General features: G+C 36.3%; 1 protein-coding gene across 1 annotated transcript in view; it reads right to left on the bottom strand.

Moving 5' to 3' along the window:
- LOC108579226 (potassium voltage-gated channel subfamily KQT member 1) overlaps positions 1-22,692 on the bottom strand; it is a 117,488-nt gene that overhangs the window by 50,471 nt on the left and 44,325 nt on the right. Inside the window, exon 3 of the mRNA XM_017942711.1 lies at positions 4,933-5,023. Within this exon, the coding sequence (XP_017798200.1) occupies positions 4,933-5,023 (91 nt within the window). The remainder of the gene's footprint in view (positions 1-4,932; positions 5,024-22,692) is intronic.

The raw sequence follows: 22,692 nt of genomic DNA, 5'->3' as shown, positions 1-22,692 counted from the left end.
TGACATTCTAGGCTAGCGCAGTCATTAGTTCCCTGTTCTTAAAATAAATGTGCAACGAGCTCGACAGTATATAGAGATGCTATATCGATTGTACGACCTTTATTGTAACGCCACGACGCCCTGGAAAAATGGGGACATCGATGACAGAATCGCGATGTCCCGTGAAACTTTCACGTTTCCAGCCTGATTTCGCCTGAATCTGTACAATTAACATTTCATCGCAGATAGTATACTATAATCGTGTAGGAGAAGACACTTGTAGAGACGAAATAATAAACTTGCTACCAGTTTGGATACGAGTAGCGAGTAATAGAAGCACTTTAATCAATTTTCTTGACACTATTAATGAAAATCTTGAAAATATCGAGAATTTCACTCGACATAATTATAACAGTAGATGTGTGTCGCCGAAATGATGCATTTCAGTAAAAAAGAATCCAGTTAAATTCTTCTCGCCATGATAACAATTATAGAAAATGATTTTTTACCATTTAAATTTTTCTTCATTTAGAATTACACAAGTTCAGCTCGAAGATCGACGAAGCTTCAAATAATCAACCAAAAAAGAAGACATACGTAAAATCAAGAAATACTGAACTCGCTAAAAATCAGAATGAAAAGAAGGCTACACGAATCCAATAAATATACTGTCAGAAAGTACTCTGACTGGGAGTAGGGTGGGCGTAAAATTAATTAAACGTGTCTACGTTTTTACAATATTATATGTTATTAAAAGTCTATATCCGCGTTATCTGAGCGCCGTTCGCAAAAGTATGTTTCGAGGGTCTCGTGAAGAGCGTGTACGCGTCGTCCTGCCGATCCTTGTCCACCCCTACGCGAACAGGCCCAGGGAAAAACCCAAAGGGGCGAGTCCTGGCTTCACCGTCTTCGGGACGGATTTTCTCACAATACCATAGGTACAAAAATAATCCAATACATTGTCAAAAGTAACAATTGTACATTTTTCTGTGATTTCCAGGACAAACTGTACATAAGCAATCTATCCATTTCCTCTATTTAAATTCCCTTAATCCACTTTTGCGCTAATCGTCTCGTTAGAGCCCAGGGAAAGAAGTTTCACGAAAGAAAATGTGACGAGAGAGATTCTCGTGGATCCCGATGACGATTCGGGACTTCGGTGCTCTTTTGTCTATGGCGTGAGCGATGTCCGCGCGTGCGGGTTCCAGTGTTTTGTTAGACGGTTAGAGGCTTTGTCCAGACCACGTTGCGACTACACCAGCGCGTCTCTGATATTAACAACAGAAAAAGACTCCAGAGAAGTCGCAAGAGAGAAAGAGAGAGGAGAGAAGAAACACAGGTTACAAAAAAGTGTCGGACAATAAACCGATGAACGGGTGTCTATTTTTAGACTGTCACGTGGAACAGAAAACCGGAAGCGAGGGGCGGCTTGTCATTAGGGCGAAGACGGCAACTTGTCAAGGTCCGTAATATGCACGTAAAAAGCTTTTTATGGTGTGTACCCGAGGTACATAAGCAGGATCTATGGTACGCCTGACAATGGCCGTGGACAGGCGTATACAGAAGATCCCTTTCGTAAGGGGCGAGCACGCGCAAGCAATCCCTTCGAGAGGCGCCCCCAAAAACCTCCGTCGTCCCTTACTTCTTGATATTTGCATAATAACTTACGCGGCTACGTGACGCATCGGGGCGCAGCAAGCCCGGAAAACATGCCGGAATTTCAATTACAGTTGAAAGCTTCGAGTGGGAACTTCTGCCTCGATCCTGTACAATTGGCAACGAATCATTCTGAAACGCGAACAGGCATTCTACGGCTTAGAAATTGGAAGAATTATTCGCGAAGCACCTGTTTCATTATTGAAGATAATAGGTTCTGGTGAGAATAGGGGCTTTTTTTAAACGATTTCCTCTCCGAATGAGAGGTTTGTTGGACGTAGATGGTTGCAGAGCATACCGGGTGAGTCGCCTAAGATTGGATCCTGAGGTATTTTCGAAACTGTCGATTACACCGGAGAACGATTCGAACAAAAGTTGAATGGTGTCAACTGGTACAAAGGTATATCATTTTATGCGTTGATGGATACGACGTGTATACCGATAGAATATAGTTTGGAGCAATAGAACGTCGAAGAGTATTTCTTTTATGGGGAATGAATTATTTCGTAGGGGATGTTTTAACAATCTGAGATAATTCGATATTAACGACATTTGTGTCGACAACTTTGAAATAATTTGGGATTTTCATAAGAACAGTAATCAGTCATTTTATTAAACTAATAAAATTTTGGAATAATATTAATAATAATATTACGGGGAAAGGTAAATTTCTAAATTATTCTGCGTTATAGTTACAAAATATGAAACATACTAGATGTAAGAAAAAATTAATACATTTGAAATTTACAAAGGTCACAATATCATTGCGATTACTAAAGTGACATAATACCAGCACATAACCAAGGAAATCCGATTTTAAATTATTTGATCGATCGGAGATTAAAAATGGAACCGAAGTGAATGCGTAACATTTCATTTCAGCGTGGCTCAAATTCGAAAATATTTATCGAAATAAATTTCCCACGCGGGAAAGAATCGACATTTCGATGGTATTATCCGAGGAATTTAATAACTGTTCCCTCGTTCTTTCTCTTTATACACTAACCAACCTCATCGCTATACTTTAACCTAACATTTTCCCCGTTTTTAACACCTAACCTTTCTCCACCTTCGACCCCAATTTCGTTAAATACCATTCCAACATTTCTGCGAGAACGTTTCCCGGCTCTCTTCACTTTTGCGGTGTATTTATTTTAAAATATACGAAGAAGCGCTTTTAGCTTGGATAACAATTACGCCTCACATTGGAAAGGTCGACACTGTGTGACGGATTGCCAATCTAGGCTGAACAGAAGTCATTTCGACGACGTTCGTAAAATCTTTTAATTTTTGCAAAAGATTTGAAACGACCGAAAACACATTCATAAATTAATTTTGTAAGAATGACGCATGTGAACTACGTACACTGTTCCCAAAATCAGTGTAACGACGTTCGAAACCGAGAAGCTCTCGAGCACAATATTCATGAGCGTCAATTCAGTAGGGATACTCCGAGGAAGCGAGATGTAGCATCGGTCATCTCATAACGAAAATAAAAACTTTTCTACTTCTCGTGATACATTGATATTACAGACGAATAGGTGAGGTTTCTCCAATGAAAATGAGTCCAAACACGGTCTCATTCAGTTCATTTGCTATTAAAATTCTACAGTCGGAATATTACCACCACATTTGACCTTGAACGACATTTAATGCCCGTTGTAATCGTCATAACAACGGCTATCACACAGTGATAAAAAATACAGTACTAGTAAAAAATTAGAGAGAGAAAAGTATTCACGTCACATTACACCTCCCTCCATATCATGCAAAAATTGTATACAACATTTTGCCATATGATTACAAATAACAGAAATATTCCGATTGGACAAAGTGTTTGCCCCACCCTGTATGTACCGTATATTACCAACTATATATTCTTTTGTACAATTTCCTTCGTACTCGTTTTACACTTACTTCGTCATCCAACCTTTGATACCTTCACTTTCGTCGTACCATTACCCTCCCGTTTCACATTTTCTATCTTCAGAGTGAACAACAACGTGAAATACACTTCCAACGAAGGAACAAAAGTCAACTTGATAAAACAACCTGTAGCTACAGCGAAATTCACCCTTTGATGCCTGTGAGTGGCCAATTCAGGTCGAACAGAGAACAAACGTTCCGGTGGGAAGAAGTGGCTCGACGACCTTGAACAATCGCGATCTTCCACTCAGGCTATAGCGGACGGGCGCTTTCAGCGGAAAGAAGAGCACGCAGTTTCCTCGGAGAGCTCTACAGAGGCCGATGGAACGTTAAACGGCCGTCTGAAAGATATATCGGATAAACGAGATCGTTCGACGCCATTTCACGAGTGGCTGTCCGCGATGAACCAGTCCAGGGCGGCCTTTTACCCGGCACCGTTGCAAATTTTCCCCCTCAAGAGTCGTCGAACTTCTCCGCCTCGACTTTCTGCTTAAGTTAGACCTCGGATAATTAATTATAGCCTGCTTATCTTAATCAAGCTACGCTCGAATTGCTCGCAAAACGCCGCCGCTTTGTTTGCGGTAAGCTCGTGGTGTGTTTAGGCGCGAGTGACTCTGCTCACCGTTTCGGCGCGGTAGTTTCGGTGTTCAAACAGCGTGGAGAACGCGTTAAGCTTTGTTCCCATTAATTTTGTACTTCGCCATTGAAAAGAATACACCTGGATGAATGGTTTACAAGAGATTTTTGAAACGATCGTTTAGGAGACAAGGTGGAAAAAAAAAAATGAAAAGGTATGTTGTTAACTGAGAGCAAAAACGTATATCGAGTGAAATAAAGATCGTTGGGGAAACCATTCCATGTGTTATACGGTAATCTATTCTTGGAAAATATCGAGGTTTATTTTTTTTTGTACGTAATTCTTTTTGGGAATTGTATTTTATGCAACACAAAATGTTAATTATGTTAAAAGAAAATTCTGAAAGTTCCACTTGAGAAATTATGCGTTTCTATTGCTAATTTAATAGGGCACTCTTTTATCTGATTTTATTGTTTCTTTTTTTCTTCCAAAACGCTCGATATAATAATAATAATATTTGTTATATTAGTAACATATACTTTTTTGTTCCATTTGAACTATTTCAACATCTTTTCCAAAGCTGGGTACTTCATATAATAATATTAATTAGCAGTACTGTAAGCTTTACTTACTTTCTTCTGATTATTAACAATATTGTAATTTTTATCAGTTTTGCTTTTTCAAAGGAAATTAGCATAAATCTCTACCAAATGAAAAATGAAAGAAAGTTAAAATGGAACACCTTGTAAAATAATGACAATTAAAAATTATCGATAAGTATAAAAGGCACTTACCATCCAAAAGAGGGTTTCGTTCGCGAAGTTACTGTACTGGTCTATCGTTGACAGAACACTAAATATGAGGCACACCAATACCACCATGAACCTGAAAAAAATGTTCGATTAATTCATTATTACATACGTAAACGTAACATTTGAATTTTTATTTCTGCGGTAATAGTGATAAAAATTTACAGAAACTCCAAGTGAAATATATCAACACTGTGTAATTTCACGCATGAAACAGTAGAACAAAACCGTAACGTTATTTGTCGCCATTTATTAAATAACCAATTATCGTTAAAAATGAAATTGCAGCGAGAATTTTCTAAATTACCTTCTGTGAAATATTTTCGAGGGAAAAATTTGCAATATTTGTTTTTCATAGCATAACAAATATCTAAAAAAAAAAAAGAACAGCAATAAAGAGAAATGTGTATCTCTTGCTTATTTATTTTACCACTACACAGGATGGGTAAACTAATATTATTGAAACTTTCTGTAAATAAAGCTAACATTGCTACAAAGCTGACTTTAATTTAATTTTCTCTACAAATAATAATATCGATGGAAATCAAAATGATAATGTCCAGTGACCCACCCTGTATATAAGCAACAGGTATTTTAGTGTAAATACTAAATTCTATAATTGTACAATATAGAAACGTTATCAGTTATTTATAAGTAACAACAGAAAGTTAAATATCATCGCAACCACTAACTTGAAAAAAAAGAAAATTATTAAACACGAACGCGTAGGAGTTAAATATTACATATTGAACGATATCAAACAAAGATAACAGCCTCCCAAAATTCCAGTTAATGGCTAAACACGAAATAAAGGGAAAAATCGGTCCTGTGCAAGATTTATACAGAAAGTTTACAAGGTCTAACAAGTTCTCGCGTTTCGCGAAGTAAAGTCTGGCAGTCACAGAGATACGGTTTCTGTTGAAATTCCCGAGAGATCTTCTACTTGCTATTCGACGTTCCGTGACATTCTAGTTACTGTTTGACTTATTACGACCATCTGATTTCCACTTCTAATTTCAGCTTTAAAGCGAAACTAACGTCACTCTGTTCCCAACTTTCGTGTCGCACAGCGAGATACGAACAATACGGTATTTTTAAATACACTTCCTATTATGACAACAAAGTAAGCTGCTCGCGATACCGAGAGGGTATTTAGGCGCCTGTGACGCTTGAAATCATAGCTATGTACAGCTTGGCAAGGCAAAGATGAGGTTTCAGGGGGGACTTAGGGTCCAAAGGTGGGGAGAGATACGGGAGAAATTGTGACGTCACACTGTTAGTCAGCCAATCACGATAGAATAAAGGTGCGTTTAGATCAAACGAACGAATGTTCGTTCGCCTCCCACTTCCATACATTCTTCACACATTCATTCGAACATTCGTTTATGCTCATTTGGACTCTGTTAACGCAGCTTCCCGCGCTTCGTGTTGGCGTTGGAAATTATTGCACGTATGTGCCAACTACTTATTGTCGCGTTAGTGATCGCACTTTATTTGAAGGGTCGATTATTGCGGACTGGACCGCACTTGTGATTTGATAATGTCGAATATCGCGAACTATCAAGTTAATGTCGAGCGTTTTACTTAGACTTTAGAATCTCTGGAATGTCGTGAATTTGCTGTATGTATATGATATCGTCAAAATGGGGAGTTTACCTTGTTGGCAAATCATGGGCCTTTCACCCCCTAGAGCCGCCCTCCTAGGCCCTCGAGCACTCCCCCGTGGTCCGCAGAGTGGGGTGTAGGCGGAGAGGGAGAGACGGTCCCAAAAGGGGTGTCAGTCCCGCGTGGCGATCTTGCCGAAACGTCGATTTTACGGGTTTCTGGCATGTTTACCGTTACTGAGCGCGCAGAGGCAAGTACCGGCTCACCATGAGGCCCGCAGAACTGGAGAATTTCCGCGGACATCGGGTAATAAACCGGATTTGCCCTCTGGCTTGAATAGGCTATTGTTATCGACAAACTTGTAGAAAAGCTTCTCAAAAGTAACGTCGCCTGAAATCCGTGCCATAAACCCCGGTTGGTTAAACAGACTTGAATTTTGTCGAAATGGAGGGCAAACGAGCATTCGTTCGTTTAATCTAAACGCACCTTAAGGCTATCGCACAGACTCTTCTACGAACGATAGGCGGCAACTGAAACTCACACGAATAGTCGATAATAGATCGGATGAATAATCCAGCAATAGTCGTTTTTATAATTTTCGTCCTACCTTTACGAAGATAGTGTCAATGGATTGGAGAGGTTCTCCCGATGAAAATGAGTTCAAACACGACATAAATCGGGCTATCCTCAAGAGTAACATTGCACCTGCAATATTTACAATTATACCAAATCCTGACTGATATTATTTATGAACAGTTGAATGCTTAACGAATATTTAACAAATATTCAAACTCGATTTTCTCGAAAATTTTACTCTACATTTTCGACTCACTTTTACACGAGGAATTACTTCCTTTCCAGTTGTACCACAATTTCGGCAACACCCTGTATATCTACCGTAAACTATTACTAACATTTCCATTCAGAAATTCTAAGTAGTTTCACGTTACGTGTAATTGAAGAAAATGGAAAAAGGCGTGAAACGTTGAAAGAATTTTGTAAAAAATTGTAGAGTAATAGAAGATCGTGTATAAATTGTGTGGAAAGAATGTTAAAAAATTAATCCAAGGATCACACAGTTTGCGATATTTAAAAACGACCAAAACCACCAGGATACACGTTTAATCCGGAACCGTAGTTTTTCACGATTCATCGTCGTTGAAAATTCATGAGACATCGAACGCGTTACTTTCGTCGCGGCGTTCATTATCAAGCAATAACGACTGGGTCATGGAAAAATAGACTTATTTATAAGCACGGCAACTTACATGCATACATTATGTATCGATTTTAACTAACCGTTTTATAATCGAGACATTTAGACGGTAGCTGAAATAGGACGTTCACGACACCTGCTTCCGAGTTATTATAATTAATGTACTCCTCCAACAAAAGTGTTCCTATTTAAGGTTACTTTTAGTTGACACTATTTTTCCTTGTATTGTTCCTAATCGTTGCAAACAGTTTCATAAATTAACGAAATACACATTTTTAATTCCCCCCTAGAGCCGCCCTCCTAGGCCCTCGAGCACTCCCCCGTGGTCCGCAGAGTGGGGTGTAGGCGGAGAGGGAGAGACGGTCCCAAAAGGGGTGTCAGTCCCGCGTGGCGATCTTGCCGAAACGTCGATTTTACGGGTTTCTGGCATGTTTACCGTTACTGAGCGCGCAGAGGCAAGTACCGGCTCACCATGAGGCCCGCAGAACTGGAGAATTTCCGCGGACATCGGGTAATAAACCGGATTTGCCCTCTGGCTTGAATAGGCTATTGTTATCGACAAACTTGTAGAAAAGCTTCTCAAAAGTAACGTCGCCTGAAATCCGTGCCATAAACCCCGGTTGGTTAAACAGACTTGAATTTTGTCGAAATGGAGGGCAAACGAGCATTCGTTCGTTTAATCTAAACGCACCTTAAGGCTATCGCACAGACTCTTCTACGAACGATAGGCGGCAACTGAAACTCACACGAATAGTCGATAATAGATCGGATGAATAATCCAGCAATAGTCGTTTTTATAATTTTCGTCCTACCTTTACGAAGATAGTGTCAATGGATTGGAATGAATAATCCAGCAATAGTCGTTTTTATAATTTTCGTCCTACCTTTACGAAGATAGTGTCAATTGGCGAGGTTCTCCCGATGAAAATGAGTTCAAACACGACATAAATCGGGCTATCCTCAAGAGTAACATTGCACCTGCAATATTTACAATTATACCAAATCCTGACTGATATTATTTATGAACAGTTGAATGCTTAACGAATATTTAACAAATATTCAAACTCGATTTTCTCGAAAATTTTACTCTACATTTTCGACTCACTTTTACACGAGGAATTACTTCCTTTCCAGTTGTACCACAATTTCGGCAACACCCTGTATATCTACCGTAAACTATTACTAACATTTCCATTCAGAAATTCTAAGTAGTTTCACGTTACGTGTAATTGAAGAAAATGGAAAAAGGCGTGAAACGTTGAAAGAATTTTGTAAAAAATTGTAGAGTAATAGAAGATTGTGTATAAATTGTGTGGAAAGAATGTTAAAAAATTAATCCAAGGATCACACAGTTTGCGATATTTAAAAACGACCAAAACCACCAGGATACACGTTTAATCCGGAACCGTAGTTTTTCACGATTCATCGTCGTTGAAAATTCATGAGACATCGAACGCGTTACTTTCGTCGCGGCGTTCATTATCAAGCAATAACGACTGGGTCATGGAAAAATAGACTTATTTATAAGCACGGCAACTTACATGCATACATTATGTATCGATTTTAACTAACCGTTTTATAATCGAGACATTTAGACGGTAGCTGAAATAGGACGTTCACGACACCTGCTTCCGAGTTATTATAATTAATGTACTCCTCCAACAAAAGTGTTCCTATTTAAGGTTACTTTTAGTTGACACTATTTTTCCTTGTATTGTTCCTAATCGTTGCAAACAGTTTCATAAATTAACGAAATACACATTTTTAATTCTAGTTTTCTAAGCGAAGTTTGGATAGTTTAGCGTAGAAACGTCAATAAGGGCAAAATTTATAATTTTTGAAGGCAGAGTATATGGCTTTCATGCGCAGAATATGAAACAATAATCGACTTATACGGAAAAGAATAGAAATACTAGTGTTTTTTAATTGATATTAATCTTTAGTGCAAATTACAAATAATATAAAGCACTATTCGTAGTCCTGAAGATCACTCGTAAGTTGAAAATCTAACAAACTTATCGGTATACTCAGGATTCTTGACCTACTCAACTTACAAAGGCAATTAATCAAAACTCTCCGTGAATTAAAATAGTCGTTGATCGATCTTCAGTTCGAACATCTAATCAGATTCAAGAATTTAAGAAATTATGAATAATAATAAGCAAGAAGAAACTATCGAAATAATTATAATAATAATGACAAGAAACTGCAAATTTAATGAAACAATAAGACATGATCAAAATAGTAAAATTATCGAAATAATAAGACAGTAAAATTATCAAAACAATGAAATAGTCAAATTATCAAAACAATGAAATAGTCAAATTATCAAAATAATAAAATAATGTAAGAGATATTATTCGAAGCTTTTGACAAATTAATTAGCAACAAAATTAGCGAATACAGTAATCAGAAACTTGCTACTTCACCAGCAATTCAATATGTTCCCTAACAGGGACCAATTTTTTCGAGTCTCGTAGCGTCCGGACTGCGGAACAGTCATTTCCAGCAGGAGACCAACTTCGTAATCGCGTAATTAATCGTATCCCGAAGTTGGGTAAATATATACAGTCCGTTGTGTGCATCAAGCCAGCTGCACTCTCCGAAATAGTTTCCCTTTTCTAAATTATTTTCGGTTGATAGTTTTTGGAATGGACGTGAGTGATAAAAGTTGTAAACTAAATATAGAAGCCTTGAAATTTTTTTTTTTAAATTTGTAACATTCTATTTATGGTTTATTCTATGAAGATTGTAATTTGACATGCATGATAATAGCCTTAGTAAATTGTTGAAATATTCCTACTGAAAAATTACTAATAAATTACTTATAAATAACTGTAAAGTAAACATTCATAATTTAAAAATTGTAGTACCCATAACTATTTTGTATCACTGTACAATTAATTTTTTATATTTAATTTTACATTTTGCTAAAAATGACTGCAAACACTATGAATCAAAGTAATAAATTTTATGTACCCAATACCAAATTCTTTTTTCATTCGCATTAACAAAAGGAATACACAAAAAAAAAAAAAGAGAAATTTAACACTCTGTTCTTGCTTTCACTTTCTCGACATAAAAAATATGTCATGTCGTTTATAAATCACATATAAACTCGTTCAAGAAAATGATTACACCCAACTTATAAGCAGAAACGTGGAAGCGTATCATTTGGTGTAGCAATTACCAAATTATCCAACAACGAGGCTCGTAAGAAATTATCTTCGTGTTTGAACCATATTCTCAGGCAATAAAACCTAGCGAAGACGTAATCTGATTGGACACAACGCCGCAGGCCATATGTGTACAGGGTGTCCTAATATTTTTCCAATCAAACTTTGTCAGCATGTTTTATGGGTATACGTAAGAAAAAAATGTTATATAAACGTAGGTTATTTGAAGCTTTATTAAATAGACTAGATGTATATATCGCTGATCTATTCCTATTTTGTAACATAACCTTAAATCCGTTACTATTTTTGTCATAACTTTTTAATAAAGCTTCAAACCACATACGTTTATATAATATCCTTCTCTTACCTATACCCATAGAATATACTGAGAAAGTTTGATCGGGAAAAGTGGGACACCCTGTATATACGTGTTCGAGTAAAACACACGTTGCGTAGAATAATTGAATCTACACAGATTCGAAAGGAACAATGAGAACCGTAATTACAATGCAATGATCAATTACACGGTGAATTATACGCGTTTAGATCACGAATGCACACATTACTAAATCGATCGGGCCAACTAATTGTAAGACCGTTGTTTCGCGTGTTTAGATATTTTCTAATGCAGTTGTAGAAACTTATTAGGCTAACCTAAACAGTGAAATAATATACAGATAAATAAATCGCCTGTAATAAAAGTTTCACAATTATATTTTTATATTATTTCGATAATTCTAAATAAATATTTAATAAAGTAATATTTCAAGACTTTTATTATTTCTATAAAGTTTACTGAAAACATTACGAGAGTCTCATTTCGAACATTTTGTAACATACGTCAACATTTTAAATTCCTCTTTCATAAATTATTGAAAAGGAACAGTCGCAAAAAGGTTTTTTCTAATCTAAATAATAGAACATGTAAATAAATATATCGACTATAATGAAACTTGCATTGCTATACTTTCTGTTACTGAAAATATTCCACAAAGTATGAAGTATATTGTCGTTTGACAATGGTTATTATTTTCGTGTAATTCTCTATTGACGATAGTTTAATTAGCAAGTAATCCTTTGACAAATTAGATCAAACGTGACTAAAAAGTGTTGCCTAAATTACACACAATTGTAGGTTAACAGAAATAAAATTACTTACAGAGAGGAGAACAAATTTCTTAGTAAGATATTTTCGAATAAAATTTTGATACCACTAACAAAAAACTATGTAATATTATTTAACACACTTTAAGTAAAAATAACGTAGATTCACATTCTGTTATATTTCTAAAATTCATAAGAAAAATTGTGCAAGTTCCAATTACAAATTGCTTCCTAACCTCAAATTAGGTCAAGGAAACTCGATGTATACCTTGGTCATTAAAATGACAAGCGCGATAGATGTTTACAAAAGCATCTAATGGCAGCAGAAATTGATTTCGATCATAGAAATGTTTCGAGTTCGTTCAAGCTAATACTTCGATCGTTTGGTATGTATTAACTGATCGCAAAAGTTGTTCGTAAATAGCGATACGATGACATTTAACTGCTTGTATTATCGATCGATTTCACACGTTGTGGCGTATAATTTACACTGTTACATGCAGCAAAGTTACTGGGCAAATGTAACAATCTGAATAACGTCGAAGTTAATGCATATATCGTGTAAACATCCATCAAAAAGTAATTCTATTTAAATCCATGAAAACGTGGACATGAAATTTAAGATAAATACATAATACAGCACATCCATAAAAGATTGTATCCATCTCATACATTTATTTTCAGCCTCACGATGTGGTACGAGAATGCTTTCTATCATAAAAGTAAAGATAATCTCTCCGAGCTTTTTAAACATACCTTACAAAGACTTGATATGTGCACTCTGCATGAAAACAAGAAATGAAAATTGCGTTGAAGTGTGATAACAGACATCATTTTCGTATGTACGTATATTCTACGACGTAAAACGTCTTTTACGTCGGCGCCATATTGGAAAACCAGCGCGCATGCGCACGGACTGTATGTCGAGCGAAACTTTCGCAGCTGATTGCGAGTTGCAACTAGTGCTGGTCACATGTCTCTTTACTTCGTCACTTTGAGGAAAGAAAAGGTAATAGGTACATTCTTTTATGGGCCCGCTATATATGGTTCGTGAAAAGTGGAGTGAAATAAGTGGTGCTTTAAAATTAAGGAGAAATACAACATTAACTGAAAGTTTCTTAGGTGCAAAAATATATGGACAATTTCAAATCTCGGAATAAAAGTAAAATCTATTTTAATTGAACTACTAAATCAATTCGTTTCTCTTTCTAGAGTCATAATTCGACTTCTCGAAACGGTTCAACCCAGAATTAATCTATCTTATCTTAACTTCAGGATCAAGTATAGTAATTATTTTCATTAACTAAAATCCATACTACAACATGATATTTTCGTCCGTTAAAACAAATTATTATATAATTAACTATCTAAGGCAGTGTAATAATTAATTCATAAAGATTCAGTTTAAATTCCGAAATTATCTCTACTTGTATCAAACTTCAAAATAACAAACTACAATTTCTTCGTGGAACCTCTAATTTCCAGAATTACATTATACATCGTACAAAAGATCGATTGTCCAGTATTCTCAAGAAATCCCTTCGTACATCGCTCGCGTCACGCGAACTCAGGAAAATCCCCAAACCATCTCAACAAATTTTTCCACGACTACACACAGGCTGAATTCAACTTTCGAGCGACTTAATTTATACTCGCGGTTCGCATCGGCACGCGAAGACGATCCACGAAGCGAGGTGGAATAACAAACGAAGCAACACGATAGAATATGCACGAGCACGATATGTAGGCCACTATTTAAGAGTTGGAAATGCAGATACCTCGAGAGTCCACGGCTCTGTTGGAATACTTTGATTCGATTTGGAAGTAATCTCGCACATCGTGTCGACTCTGCCGTAAAAGTTTCACGTTGAACGAACCTGTTAACTGGAGTTTACTCCTCACAATCAGTATAAAGTTTCGATCTTTTGGATATTGTTTTGCTCGAATTACATTTTAACCAGTTAGCATATTTTGAGTTTTATAAAAGCAAATACGGTACATTTCGATATTTAATACTAGTGTCACGACACAGTAAACAGATTATTGCGTTCTATGTGTTGAATACTCTGTGGGGGTACCTCCTACGCTCCACCACCAGAGGGACAGACTAACATTAACCTTTCTCGCTAGAACTCGCCAAGCCTCCTTTTACTATACAGAGTATCACAATTTTATTCGATCAAACTTTGTCAGTACACTCTATGGATACAACTAAGAAAAAACTGTTACATAAATACAAGTTGTTTGAAGCTTTATTAAAAAGTTATAACCAAAATACGAAATATGAAGAGAATGGTAACGGATTTAAGGTTATGATACAAAATAGGAATAGATTAGGGATATGTATATCTAGTCTGTTTATTCGAGCTGTGATTACGATCTGACGTCGTTGAAGGTGTTGAATGTAACATTGGCCAGTGCCATTCTTGTCTTGTATCATAGTAACAGCAAGTTCGTTACCATTCCCTTAGTATTTCGTATTTTTATTATAACTTTTTAACGAAGCTTCAAACTGCCTATGTTTATATGACATTTTTCTCTCACTTATACCCATACAAGATACTGACAAAGTCTGATCGAAAAAAAATTGGAACACCCGGTATATGTATACAACTTCTAACCTGAGTCTAACCGTCTCCTTTCCCTTTCCTTATCCTCTACTTATTTCCTCTATAATTTCAACAACGAATAAACTCGTTACGCTCAGTTAACAGATTAATGTTAATACTTAGACTAAAAAAGTGTGCTGATTCGAATGGAATATCATGAAAAGAATATTGGAGAATTAAAACATGTATTGGAAAAATACTAATTCCCTGCTGCAACCTTGCGAAACAATTTATTTCGAATTTCTAAGAGGAAATAGAAGGATTAGACGATGGTTGGATTTAGTGGACCGAGATTAGAATCCTACTTTTGCCAGACGACTGGTCTGAGCAATTGATTTAGGGGAGATTTCTATTCCCCAGTCGAGCTATCTAATGGGATGCTGTTTGGAAAATTAATTTGATCGTGCTGGAAGTCGAGTACGATTGTTGAATACTAAATTTCCACGAGAAAAGATTGCTCGCAGAAACTGATCGCAAATGTATCTATATCTTGTTCCAAGTGTATTCTGTAGGAGAAGAGTAATTGGTAATTGTGATCTCCCAGAGGTAAAGTACAATCTTATAAGATACTGTTCGCTATCGGCAGACAAATATTAGTTTCTTCTTAGTTTTCCACATCTAAAAATGGCCAAAAATTTTTCTCAAATCTAAAACATACCTCTCTAACTTTTCTAACTGAAGAAACAGAAACCCAGAAAAACTAATTCTACAGAATTATCGCTTAAATACATTGCGTTTCTTCAACAACTAATGTATTTAATCAAAACAATTTCCACATGACAAGAATCGTTAATCTTTGAATGAAAAAACCCTTTGAATGCTGCTTTTACAGTGCCTTCATTTCGGAATAATTTATTGGTTAAAAAATTGTTCGGGTGTTTAAAGAAATGGTAGTCTATTGAGGAGAAGTCCAGTGAATAGGGGAGGATGTGACAAAATTTCTCATCCTTCACCCTCTATTACTTTCAATCATTTTTTTTTTGAAAACCTTATCATCGACGGTCCTATCTGGCCTTCCTCTCATCTCATTTCCAATAAAAACTCATCAATCTCGAATTTTCCGCACCAACGTTCAAGTATCCCACCATTTAGCAGCTTCTCCAAGTTTAAACTCACAAAAAACAAAATTCCCCGAATATGTCCAAACTACAACAAAATAACGTTGTACTATGAATTTTTTCACCATTCGACACACGTGTACAGCAGCAAATTCCCTCTTCTCAACTGTTGTGCATAAAAATTTACGATCCGAGAAAAACTCCGCCGAGTTACCATCGGGACACGTAAAAATCACCACGGGGGGAGAGAAAACGGAAGGAGATAAACACGGAAAGATGGCGGGGGGAGGGATTGACACGGGAGGAAGCGTCGTGCAAGCGCCGTAAAAAGGGAAAAGAGGGCCGAACGTGGACAATTATCATAGTAGGTCGATGAAGGTGACCCGCTAAGCAAGGGTAGCACGGAGGGGGTGTGTGCAGCTCGGAATTATAGTCGTCCGGCACGCCATCTTAAAGCGTGTTCCACCACGAGCCGACTTCGTTAACGCGCGGCTCGTCGTTACTTAACGAGCTATCGCTCGCTAATAAATTACTTGTACAAGCGGACGAATTCTCCGCGCCTCGCCGCGGCAATTACCAGAGCCCTCGGATCCTCAGCCACGGTGGTCCCCGTGAAATCAACATGGCGTTTGTTCCGCCATTAACGCTGGCTAGAACGTTATCCGAACACGAAGACGTCATCCATATCTTCTCTGTTTTCTCATCGTTCTGTCCGTGCAGACAGCTGATTCTATTGGCTTCGTTAACGTCTATCTCGGATATTCCGATACCCCGATCTATCGCGGAGCTAGGAAAAATGTTGTTTCAGATAATAAACGGTAGACGGTTTGTTTCATTTGACACTGCGCGTGTGACTGGGGAAAACAAAATAGCTTACTTGTTGCGATAAGGTTTTAACATAGTGTTTCATTCGAAGGATATTGAAAACAGCGGGACTTTATTTGGGAATATTTCATTTATCTTAAGTCATTTTCAGTTTATTCTAAATTTAGTAAATTTACTTTGCCAAATATGATTTCTCCTGTTATAATATCATTTCTTTTCTGAACTTAATTCCGTTATCGAGAAATATTTGAAATGCATATTTCAAAGTTAAGATATTTCATTTTATGCTCGAGATTGGTGTAATAATTTTTTTCTTCGCGCCACTAAATTCAATCAAACGCATCACTATAAATTTGAATAAGTTTTTTCCAGCAAATATGTTTTATTTCCGCTGTTTTGTTGGAATTCTTGATTTAAAAGTTGCGAAGGTTTTTGTCAGGACAATACTTTTCCTACTTTTTTCGTATGCAAGGCAGATAACAATATCAGCCTGAAATATCTGTGCTACTTTAAGTACCAGGAAGAAATTGGAGATAAAGGGTTTTACGGTTTCAAGGGGAACGTGATAAAACAGCGATGCTTCCGTTGCAAGGAACGGAGATTTTAAGATTTTACTATTTTTTTCTTTTTACTTATATTCTTTCATTAATATCAAAATTCAAATTTCGTTTAAATTTGTATTTTAAATTTTTTCCTAATTTTTCCACCAGCAGAAACGTTTGAAGTACCTGAAATTAGCGATCTATCTTCTCTAATGAATTATTTATAATGCAACTTTTATTTACAAAAATTTATACTAAGCTTTTACAGACACGTGATATTCGATAAAATAAGCAAAATTGAAAATGCTCGTTAAATACTTCTGAAGCATCGAAACTTTTTACAAAGCAACAATTAGCGTTTTTAGTTGAAAATATTTTAACAGATATTAAAATCCCTTTAATTATGTTTGGATATTTTTTTTAACGTTTCATCATTTCACGTGTACACACGTGTATGCACAAGTGCACGTGTGTAATGCACATTCATCTCGAACGAGTAACTCTTGTTTTTTTATTTAGAACACGTGAACCCACGGTAAATATTTTATACGTTCCATTTTTGCAAATAGTTCGCACTGCTGCAACTCCGGGGTTGCACTTTATCTACGACAGTCGGTCCCCGAATGAAATTGCTCTCCTGACGAAGATCCCTTGGAAACTCGAGAAAAATAATCCACGACAACGAAAAAAAAAAGGTAACAATGTAAAACTCTTAACAAAATTGCTTACTAAATCCATTTTTTAACGATGTTTTCAATCCATTAACAGCCGGTAAAAATTGCTCAGAATTCTGCGCGTGCGTTTTAAAACTCGGAGGACAAGTTCGTAATTCACGGAAGAGCTTTTTTGTTTTTTGCAATAAACTGTGTTTAAATTGGGCAGGTGTATATTGACACGTAATTAGATTATCCAAACCTAATGTAAAGATGGAAACTCTTAAAATTATTTACATTAATAAGTTTACTTTATTAGGTACATCAGCGCAAGTAAAATACTAATTAAGTTAGCTGGAGTTAATTGTGATTCGTCTCCTAATATTTGTGTATCATTAATTAATTTAGTCATTGTTTCTCCAATTTTTCTATCGCAATTTTTACTGCAATAATTCAAGATATTGACAAATATAAACGTTTACAAAACACGTGAAACTAATTTCAAAAAATTCCTATCTAAATTAAAATATAAAACAATTCAGAGACACTTAAACGAACTAACTCCGAAATTACGAAATTCTAATGGAATTTTGCAAATCTAAAGCTGCGCCTAAACTATAGAATACTGGCTTAGATGTTTTGTTGGAATTAAGTTCACTAATTATTTTAATGCAATTATTTTTCTTTTATAACATCGAAGATATGAAGAAATCGACTTTGTTACTTTGTGAAGTATTATACAAATTCTTTCTAAAAAAAATTCAGGAAGATTTTTGCAGAATACGTTTATGGAAACCATGAACAAACAAAACTATTACTTCACGACTTCGCACGAGTTCTTTCAAATTGTTCAAAATGCAGTTACTTAAAATTATAACACTCTAAATCATCCCTAAAATTCTACAACAAATCCTTCTACCCACCTAAACTAACTATTTTAAATAGATAATTTCTTCTTGCAACTCGAAACATTATTTACAGACTAAAATGATAGTAAATCTAAAAAATCCTACGAAGCAGTAAATTTTTCGAAACAAGGAGTAGTATTTTGCAACAAACAAAGCTGCGCCTAATTTTCTGAAACTTCCTTTCAATGTTTGCAATTTCTTCTATTAAAAAAATGTTCCTTCTACCTCATTCACCCTTTGGAAACATTAAAATTACATACAAATTAGAGAAGATGATTAGGTGGTCTGTTTTACACGTCTCACCCTGTATAATTTTCCGTGTAGTACGGAAAATGTTATTTAACACAACGTTGTACAACATTCCGTATAACGTGTTACGTTATTACAGCGTAAACGCAGCTTTACAACGAAACGACAACAGAAGACGATCATCTGTTATCGTTTTCGAATCGATGCCTGGTGCACCGGTCGATCTAAAACTGTCGTGCATTTTCTCCAGGCAGACGATTCACGGACGATCACACGAAGCTTTCGCGCTACTCGAAACATTTGTCACTCGCGGCCGCACCATGAACGTTATTGATTTTCAGACGACACGTTTGTAACTCCCTAGGGTGGATTTATTTCCGCGATTGACGGCCCTTTTGATCATGCCGTACGCTCTCTGCCCTCGCGAGAAAAAGAGAGGAAATACGTAACCTAATGCGTTTTGCGATGCTTGAAATATAGCTTCCTGGTATTAACGAGAACTGGTTACTGAAGTGCGACCGAACACTCTGGATACTCGTGGCGAAAAATGTAGAGGGTGAATTGTAAGTGTAATTAAGACACTCGAGAAACGTCGAAAGAAAGTGGAGTGTTATTTGCGGCGACGTAACGATCAAACTTCTTTCAAAGTTCTCGAAAATTCCGAGGAATGACGTATAGTCGAGCTTTTATTGTACTCAGTTGGCAAATCGTGGTTGAAAGAGAAACAAAATTAGTGGAATATCGTTCACTTTTACACCCTCCAAAAATATTAACTTCTTCAGTTTCTCGATGATATTTCAAATGTTAAAAATGTAGCCGATAAAGGAGAATTACCGATCCACTTTGCGAATAAATATACGAATAAATCGTAAAGAAAGGAAACTGTAAAAAAACAAATGTAACGTAATCGAATTGTGGCGTGTTGGAATGGGAATTTTGGAAACAAATGTTAGCCAGTGTAAACAATAGCAGGTATTGTTTGGCGAATCACAGACACGAGCAGTGTCGTTTATAATGCGGTGGTCGCATACCACTTGATGAAGCCGCTCGACCAACAAAAGATAAATTCTCGAGCACTCCTCGACCGCCCTTCACGATGAAGAGTCTATCGATGCTCTACGTCGAGAACACACTAGATGTACAGGGTGTCCGAAAACACACGATAAAGGGTAACTTATTCGGTAAATGTTGGATCGATTAAACTAATTGTTATTCTCCAAACGAAGTTGATATTTGTCACATATTAGTCTATTGTTTTCTGTTAATACAATTCTTTCTTTCGAAACAATATTCCCTATTGATAATTGTTCAACATTTAATCTATTTAGTATAAGAATCGACCTAATCGACGATAATAAATCAACAGAGGAGCTCTTCAAATATCTAAAGTATATTAAATTGTACAAGCTTGTGTATTGGAAGAAACATTAATCTTATCCGTTTGAAAACCCTGTAGAACAGATTTTAATATGCCCTTGTGAATATTGACGAACAGGTGAGGTCGATATTTAAAAAATTGCTACTGTCACTGATAGGCGATATTTCTTCCACCGACTATACCTAAATGATTGTCCCTTTGAATATTAATAGATAGGTGAGTTTGATATTTAAAAAACTGCTACTGCGTCACTGATAGGCGATATTTCTTCCACTGACTATACCTAAATGATTGTCCCTTTGAATATTAATAGATAGGTGAGTTTGATATTTAAAAAATTGCTACTGTCACTGATAGGCGATATTTCTTCCACTGACTATACCTAAATGATTGTCCCTTTGAATATTAATAGATAGGTGAGTTTGATGTTTGAAAAACTGCTACTGCGTCACTGATAGGCGATATTTCTTCCACTGACTATACCCAAATGATTGTCCCTTTGAATATTAATAGATAGGTGAGTTTGATATTTAAAAAATTGCTACTGTCACTGATAGGCGATATTTCTTCCACTGACTATACCTAAATGATTGTCCTCGTGAATATTGATGAACACAGGTAAGTTCGATATTTAAGAAATTACTACTGTCACTGATAGGCTATATTTCTTCCACTGACTATACCTAAATGGTTAAGACTAGTAAGAATCAAGCTACCATGTTTATTTTTCCCTTAATAAGAACTAGAATTCTCTTAAAAAGTATTTTACTTTATGGAGAATCTACATTTCCCGAAAACTACGTTAATTTCAAGCTGAGCTAAGGAAAATTGAAAGAGATTGTCAAAGAGCAGAAAAATCCTAGGAATCTTCTTCTTCGTGCAGTCTCTCTTGTAACACGGTGCAAATATTACGTACATCCTCCTTTAACACGATATTCGTTTAACCCTTTCGCTACGGCAGATTTTAATGCGCAAGGTGAGTGACTGACAGTAAATTTTTAACCACCGCTGCAAAATTTGACCCTATCGTCAAAATTCGGTTTATTAAATTAAGACAGAAGTGCGTAAGGATATAATTAAGTATTAAATTAAGGTGGAAGTGCACCGAAAGGCTTCAATAATATAGTACGAGGAAATTTTTGAAACGCCTATAGTAATGAAAGGGTTAAATGGTTTCCATTTAGCACGGCTTCATAAATTTGGGCAACTATCATGCATTCTCACACTGTTTTGTTTAAAAAAATATCTGACTCTCGCCAGTTCTCGAGCACACTCACTCGAGAACACGGTTTCGATAGTAACATAAAACACATTCCCTTAATTTCTGTTAGTTCATGGTTTCCCTTAACACATCTTCGATACAACACGAAACGAATTAACCGTGTTACAGGACGACTGACTCTACAATCCAAAGAAAGTACTACAACGCGTTTATAAACTCCGACGCCTGGCCAATTTTACGGCCGCGCTATATTTCTTCGATCGACTATACCATGTAAATCGTGTCGCGCTGCATCGACCGACCGAATCATATTTGCCGAATTAATTTCGAAGCATCGGTTAAACTGCGATCGAGTGTTACTCATACACGAACACGATCCGTTCATTGATGGTTTCTCTCATAGTTAACCACAACTCGAAACACGATGGTATTCCAATGTTATCGACGTTCATCCGTGGAATTGAACGATTTAACGAAATTTCGTGATTAAAATCACTCGCGCAGCTGCAACCGCCCGCGCCGCCTCGTCGTCGTCGCCTGTTATTAGCCGAGCCAATCGCACGCCGATGTGTCAGGCATTAAAATTCAGAAAATCGAAGCAACCATCGGATTATATTTTATCTTTTAATTAGCAGGATGGTGAAAATTAATCGTGAATTAACAGAGATTTATAACTGTAAAAGGAAAGACTCGGAAATGTCTCTTTAACCTTGCATCTTATGCTATCATATATTTGAAGATATACTGTAGAAAGTCATGCAAAAATGAGCAACTTCAAGAATTCTTCTTTTTCCAAATTGCTATTCTACTCCACAACATCAATTTCAGAACTATAAAGAATTAAGAGCAGATTCACGATATTGATATAAATTGGCAGGTTTTGACCAATAGTGCACCTAAATATATATTTTACCTTCAAATTGCAAGCAAATTAACCGAACCTATACAGTTCCTATCAGAATTACGGTAATAAATTACGCAGGTTTTGACCAATAGTGCACCTAAATATATATTTTACCTTCAAATTGCAAGCAAATTAACCAAACCTATACAGTTCCTATCAGAATTACGGTAATAAATTACAAGATATTATTTTAATTATGAATCTCCTTTATTTTGATACGCGAGGAAGGCACGTCGCTATGCAATCAATCAAACAAACATAGACAAGACAGATGGTTACTATGTTATTTCTATATA

Source organism: Habropoda laboriosa, unplaced genomic scaffold, assembly GCF_001263275.1.
Source record: "Habropoda laboriosa isolate 0110345459 unplaced genomic scaffold, ASM126327v1 scaffold14, whole genome shotgun sequence".
Taxonomy (NCBI): Eukaryota; Metazoa; Arthropoda; class Insecta; order Hymenoptera; family Apidae; genus Habropoda; species Habropoda laboriosa.
Note: the sequence above shows the minus strand (reverse complement) of the source record. Positions and strands in the feature narration are given on the sequence as shown.